This window comes from Nicotiana attenuata, unplaced genomic scaffold (genome assembly GCF_001879085.1).
Source record: "Nicotiana attenuata strain UT unplaced genomic scaffold, NIATTr2, whole genome shotgun sequence".
Classification (NCBI taxonomy): domain Eukaryota; kingdom Viridiplantae; phylum Streptophyta; class Magnoliopsida; order Solanales; family Solanaceae; genus Nicotiana; species Nicotiana attenuata.
In genome coordinates this window covers 170,830-178,380 of record NW_017671081.1, presented here as the reverse complement: position 1 = coordinate 178,380, position 7,551 = coordinate 170,830, and the positions used below count along the sequence as shown (strand labels likewise).

The 7,551-nt window shown below is 36.9% G+C and overlaps 1 protein-coding gene across 1 annotated transcript; it reads right to left on the bottom strand.

Moving 5' to 3' along the window:
• Window positions 1-4,987: 4,987 nt before the first annotated feature.
• LOC109205774 (dehydration-responsive element-binding protein 1F-like) lies at window positions 4,988-5,981 on the bottom strand. Its single transcript, XM_019368522.1, has one exon. The coding sequence runs from the start codon at window positions 5,893-5,895 to the stop codon at window positions 5,188-5,190; it is 708 nt and encodes a 235-aa protein (XP_019224067.1). The 5' UTR covers window positions 5,896-5,981; the 3' UTR covers window positions 4,988-5,187.
• Between the last annotated feature and the right edge of the window lie 1,570 nt (window positions 5,982-7,551).

Sequence of the window (7,551 nt, the reverse complement as noted above, 5' to 3'; positions counted from 1 at the left end):
AAAAGGGATGCGGCCAATTCCGGGAAGAGAGGCAGTCGGAGACTGTGAAGAAGGAGAGATTGACGGGGTTGATTTAGGGTTCCAAGTGGTTTGTTGTGGCAGGGAAAGAGGCTGTGGTTTAGAGGAAGAAATGGGTCGGGTTGTTTGTTTGGGTTGGGCCAAATATTTCTGCTCTTGTAAAAAGGCCAACCCGATGGCCTCATTCAAGTCAACGGGGCGAAAGGAAAGCACATCAACCTTAATATCTGGTAGAAGCCCTGAAGTAAAGCAATGTTTCAACATCGGCGGTGACATCTCTGTCGTACGGTTAGAGAGCTTTTCAAAACGGGAGAGATAGTAATGAACGGAAGAAGTCATTTGCAATTTTGCAAGCCAACTCTCCGGTGATTCCAATGATTTTGCTCCAAAACGAGTCACAAAAGCTCTCATCAAGTGAGCCCAACCACATAACTGATGATTCCGGTACATCCATTGATACCAATCTCTGGCGTCGCCTTCAAGGAAGAATGAACATTGGTTGATGCTTTCTTCGTCGGAAACATTGTAGTGGTCGAAATACTGATGGGCCTGGAAAATCCAACTCTCCGCAGCGTTACCGTCGCACTTTGGCAATTCAATGGCTCTGTCTCTGCGAAAGTGATTAGAGGGTTGTTGTTGTGGTGGTGGTTGAGTGACGTTAAAAACTGGTGTCTGTGGTGATGTATGTTGCTTATCCAGTTTGTGGTTGCGGCGTCGATGATTGACCCAACACAGAGGAAGAAGGGCTAGTAGCGAGCGGCACCGGTGTCGGAGAAGGAGCTCTTTGAGAAGCCATGTGCGCAACAATCTCCTGAAGGGTATTGTGGATGGAGTCCAGAGCTTTGGTGTGAGAGGGTTGACTGCTCTTGGAGGTGTTTCACAGCTTCATCCAAAGATTTCAACCGGGTATTGTGTGCACCGTCACCCATTTGTAGAAGGAGGGTCAATGAAAGCACCAAATGTAAGGAAACAAGATATGATATTCAATTGAACTGAAGGGTAACACTATATTATCCTCAATCCTTAGGAAAACAAGGAGAAACAGTGAACAAAAAAATGAAAACCAAGAAAAGAGAGGTCCCAGACTGCTACAAGGTAGCTAATGAAATAAAAAAAAGCAAACTTCATCCACACCTATTCTAATTGTTGTTGCTGCTATATATGCTATTCCTTGCCAAGCAATTCTTGTCCCTTCTCTAACGACTTGACAGATAGAACATTCCCTTTTGGATTGGGGACCACGTAGTGGTCCAAATGACTTGGCAAATGCCTCTCTCTAGTACTGCGTCTAGGTACTGTTGGAGTGTGCTGCTGATTTATTACAGATAGGCTGCCTGCATCATTCCCCCGGGGTGTAGCTCTTTCCCGGATCTTGCGTCAACATGGGAGCTTCGTGCACCTGGCTTCCTTTTTTATATCCATACACATATTACTAGTAGTTATTTTCCGCTGGTGGTGTGAACTACAGTAAAGACATTCCTGGGAACAAATTCTAAGCTAGGATTTATTAATTACTTTTGCTTGTGTCTTCTCATTCAGACTTTAGGCTTCCTACATTGTCCTTCCTTGGTGGCATCTGATATACTCAAGCCTAAAGTACATAGGGTGGTGGTCAAAGTTTGCAAATCGACTTTCTTAGTTAAATTTTAGAAACTAATTAGGGAGAAGCAAAAGTAAGGCCTTATTTGTTTGCACTTAATGAAGGTCTGAATCTTAATTATTCAGATCTTAGATATTAAGTGCGTTTGTTTTTAAAGTTTGAATCTTAATTATTTAGATATTAATCATTAAGTGTGTTTTTTTTTTTTTGCTTTACAACCACTTAATGTGTCTGGATAGGTCTGTATGATTGAGATCTATAACAGAGATTTAATTTCATTAAGATGCTATCACATATTTATTATTAACTGCCGCCACCGCCCACCATCATACTCAACCACCACCACCACCATCATACTCAACCACCACCACCACCATCACCACCATACTCAACCACCGCCGCCGCCGCCACCACCACCACCACCACGTCACCATCATCCTCAATCATAGCCGCCACCATTATCGACCATCACCATTCACCATCCCCACCACTCCGACCACCATCATTCTCACCCACAGTCAACACTTATCCACCTCAACTACCACAACCAACCACCCCATCACCATTAACAACCGGCACCGCCATCACTATAACCTACCACCACCTTCCTCAATCACAAATCACCACCCGCCATTATTAACTATCACCACCCACCGCCATCCTCAATCATAATCGCCACCACTACCAATCACTACTAGCTACTAGCATGAACTACCATCATCAACCAAAACTACCACCAACCACCGTATCTAGTCGGCATTCACCCGTTAGTCATCGCCAACAATTATCATATTTTAAAAAATTATATATTTTATTGATAGAATATTAGATTAGTTAGTATTTCATTTGAATTTTATGTGTATTATTTTTCAAATAAAGATAAATTTTACGCATTCAGATGTTAAAAATCAAACAGTCTTAATTTTTAGTATCCAGATCTTAATACACATCTTAATATATTCAGATGTGTATTCAGATTCAGATGTCTTAATCTTAATACACATCTTGATATTCAGATGTGTATTCAGATTCACACGTCTTAATCTTAAAAAAATAAATGAGGCCTAAAGTTGTCTCACTGTGATATACAGGTAACGAGTTCGAGCCGTGGAAGCAGCCACTAATACTTGCATTAAGGTAGGCTCTCTACATCACACCCTTTGGGGTGCGACCCGATGAGGAATGCTTTGTGCACCGAGCTACCCTTTAATTAAGGAGAAACATAAGGTACGTAAAATGTACACGTATTATTTGGAGAGTTAGGAGTTACAAGTCGTGTTTTCCCTATTTTTTTCCTGACAATTATGGTGTATACGCCAACTTATGTATATCTATACTATTCACTGAATACCTGCTACCTTCAGGTATTATTTTTATGATAAATGATCCTTTCTACCCCAGCAGGCCAGCACCATTAAACATGGAAAAGGAAATAACCCCAAACAGATAACAAAACAATAATCTGCCAATCGCATAGCAGCATAGACCATAAAATTGCAAGGTCTATTGAGGGCACTAAGCAGAGAATTATTAGCTTCAAAAAATTGTAAACAACAACAAACAACAATAACGATCCAATAAAATTTCACTAGTAGAGTTGGGGAGGGTAGTGTGTACGCAGATCTTACCCCTACCCCGAGGGAGTAGAGAGACTGTTCCCGAAAGATCCACGGCTTCAAAAAATTATTAGCTCCAAAAAATTTTAAAATGCCATAAAAAATTAAAAAGGAGGTCCAAAAAATCTCTTATAAATAAAAAATAATGCAGAAATAACTATTAATTATCCCTTTTTCTTTGTATCATGAGACAAGCATGTTGTAAATCCCTCTAGCAAACATCATACAATAAACTTAGTAGAGTTGATTCAGGTAAAGAGATGATATGCTAGTCTACAATTTTTTTTAAATCGGGAAATTACCTTGAGTTAATGGCGCATGGGTTAAAACTCGGTGGATATTAGATACACCCCTCTACCTTTCTTCGCTTAAATATCAAAATTCTATAAAGTTTGAGCCCATAACTTACACCTAACCCATACATCACGCGATGTGCACCATTCAATATTTTGTAAGTAACAAAAGAACTGGCCAAAAAAGCTAGATTAATTTGTTACCTAAGATGTGCATCCAATATCATTTCTGAAACGTGAAAGCCACATTTGTTAATAGTAAATGATCAGTGGTTAGATTAGACAGTTGATTAATCAAATTTGCGACACAGAATTCGGGATTATTTTATCATGCGTTTTATTGGAATAAACTCTAGGTGATTTTTGTCTATGAACATCCCATTGTTTTTTTGTTTTTGTTTTTTTGGGTACGTGTAATAGCTAATTTTCATGTGTTCCAGTAGGTATATGTGCATATTTTATTTTTCGTACTGAACATATGTCGATTTTTATAAAATTTTTATTTGATCTCATGGCTCATTATATTCATATCCTGGTACAGTGCTTGTCTGCTTCTGCCTCAAGTTACACGTGTTACGACTGAAAAATAAAATATCGACTGGTATGTAGATGATGAGATTTGTGGATACTAATTTAAAAACATTTTGTACTCTGTTTTTCTTTTTTTTAATTACAAAAATCACATGTTTTAGCAAGAACAATGGAGAAAGCCAAGTTAGAACTTTAGGCTTAATCTAATAATTAAAATTGAAGCCTTGCCTTTCACCTTATATATATACCGACCAACATTCGTACACCATATAATAATATAAAGTGCTTATTCAAATATAATAGAGATACCAAGGTGGAGGAAATAATCTTGGGGCACAACTGTGTTTTGATTAGTTTTGTATAGATTCTTTTGGGAAAAATGTATTTAATTATAGAAAGGTTTTCAAATGTAGAGATTATAATTACCTTATTTTGCTTGTTGTTGTTACTGCATGGGTTAATGTTTTCTTTTGCATCTTTCCTTATGTCGAGGGTCTATCGGAAATAGTCTCTCTATCCTCACAAAGTAGGGGTAAGGTCTGCGATCACACTACCCTTCCCCGTTCGACCGTTTCCACTCGTGGAATTTTACTGGATATGTTTGTTGTTGTTATTTGTACAACTACATATAATAACTATATATGCCTCAATCTTAATAAGTTGGGGTTGTCCATATGAATCGTACATGTTCATCTCTAGTATGAAAAAACTCCTAGAAAAAATTGGACCTAACGTAAAATATACAACAATATGACTAAAAAACTTAATTCCAACTAGTAATTAGTATCATTAATATAGATTCTTTTCTTATATTGTACTACATCGGTTGTTAGATATGCCTGAATTCAGAGAGATTGTAGGTTTTCTTAAACAACTTCCTATATGATTTACTAAATTATCTTTTACACTACATATGAAGAAATGCAAGAAAAGCTAAATATCCTTTTAGTATATAGTAGGTTTTACATTACTGCAGATATATGTTAACTTCTTTCAAAATTTGAAGTCCTAAATTAAATACAAATATCCAAGCTGTTGATACATTTGCTTTTTATCAAATTATATCTATTGAAGCGCGTGACCTTCTTATCTGATAGAGAGAATACATTTTAATTATTTGTCTACTGGATCATTCTTTCCATAAAGTGAACTCGACGTTTTCCTCAACATCACCCCAATTAAAGCCTCTTTTCATAGCTGGTGGAGTCATAAGCATTCCTTCTGCCATACTATCAATTAATATTGGCATGTTAAACATAGCCTCCTCATCCACAAACTCCATTAATTCACAAGAATCATTATAACCCTTTGAAGAGTTCTCTTGATCATCTTTTGGGCTTTGAAAACAAGAGGATTCTTCTAACTCCAAATATGACATAGAGTGTTTCAAGGGAGAGGACACAATTTCCTTATTTGAAACTTGAAGAGCCGCGATTTGAATGTCGCGAGGGGAAGAAGATTGGGCTTTAGGGAGAGACCAAGACGATTCGGGGAAGTTAAGGGAAGCTTTTGTCCCTCGGAGAGCTAGGGCAGCAACATCGTGCGCCCTAGCTGCTATTTCAGGAGTGGTGAAAGTACCTAGCCAGATTCTTGACTTTTTATTCGGCTCGCGTATTTCACACACCCATTTGTCCCCGTTCCTTCTCCTTACTCCTCTATAAAAGGGGTGTCGTGTTTCCTTGAATTTCTTCCTTCCTGTCCTCCTCTTGTTATGTAACGACGGTTTAATAACATTCATAGAACATGAAGAAAGATCAAAATTCTTTTTTTTATCAATAATATCATGATCAGAAGAAGAACATGAAGAATTAGAAGTTTGATCATCTTCAAAATCCATTGGAATAGAGAAAAATGGTTCAAGAAATATGAGATGAACTAGTAGTATGGTAGTGTGGTATACTAAAGTTAATGAAGAGACAAAAGGTGGTGAAGGATAAATATATTATGGGAAGAAAGCTGCAAAAAACACGTGGGAAGATAGGGTGAACTTAAACACGTGGGGTGATTTTATTTTTGTTTTTTTTTTAATATACACGTTAGGCATTTCTTATTTAAAATTATTTCCAACAAAAAAGCACGTGGAAAATGTTTGTGTGTATGGAATATGGAGGGCCATATGGCGATGTCCAATTCAGACGGTGACTCACGGCTGAGAGTGGGTGGGGTGTGGGGCGGGGGGAGAAGAGCTAGTGGATGTGGTCCCCACATATATTTCTGGGGGGAGGGTGTTTGAGTGAGGGGTGGGGAGCAAGAGCTAGTGGATGTGGCCCCCACATATATTTCTGATTTCTCGCTCCGCGTTCGGTGTTCATTGCGGTCCTACCAAATTCGAATTCGTATTATAAAATTTTGCATTTTGGAGTAAAGTGCTTTTAATTTAAGACGACTTTATACTCAAGGCCTAAACTCGAAATCTTTAATTAAAAATGAAGGAGTATTTACTATTCCACCACCATTTTTGTTGGTCGTTCCCTATAATGTATGCATTAGAATGTTTATGAAAATTATTATAAGTATGTTAATGTTTTTTGGTATAAGGGATTTTTTTTTTTAGGAAAATAAGTAATTTTTACTTATTCTCTACTGTTTTGCTCGGAAGTGAAAAAATAATTTTCCTAATTGGTGATAATGTCTGCAAATTATGTAATATTTTAATAATAAACTTTAATAAGATTGATATAATGGCGAAGCATTTGTTTAAAAAATAATATTAATATGTGTTGAAATAATTGTAAAAGAAAACGACTTTCTCTAATAAGTGGCTGAACAAGATTTTCTCGTAACAAACACTAGATGACTTTACAAAAAATAAAATAAAAAAATCCGACCATACCAAACATATTTATTGTCTAAAAAGGTATACATACAGTGGTAATCCACAGCAATTGACTTGATTTTTTTAATTTTCTTTGGTTTAGTTCACTAAAATTGATTTGATTAACTTTTAAATTGAGAAAAACATATGAAGACGTCGAAACCAAACCAAATACTATTTTTATTACAAAGTGTCTAAAGCCCCTTTCTTGTGCTTGATTCTAACGAAGGAAACAAAATGTAAATATGGAACTAACAAAGGAACCTTCTAAGATCGGGCCAAACTAATTTCTAGCTAAAACTGAAAAAGAGTCAAAATGATACCAGCCACTTTTAAGTATACTGTTTAAAATATATTCACAATTTATAATATATTTAAAGATTAGCCAATTTCGTTCAAATTTTAGGACACGGCGTCCTAGAGTTTAAACCTCAAAATTCAAACTTCAGGATATCGTGTCCTGAAGTTCGAAAATTGTATCATGAATTTCGAATCTTATGTCCTGAATTTTAAATTAGTAGTTCAGAAATTCAGGATACTTTTTCCTGAATTTCAAATTACAACAACAACGACGACCCAGTAAAATTCCACAAAGTGGGGTCTGTGGAGGGTAGTGTGTCCGCAAAACTTACCCCGACCCCGATGAGGCAGAGAGGCTATTTCCGATAGACCCACGGC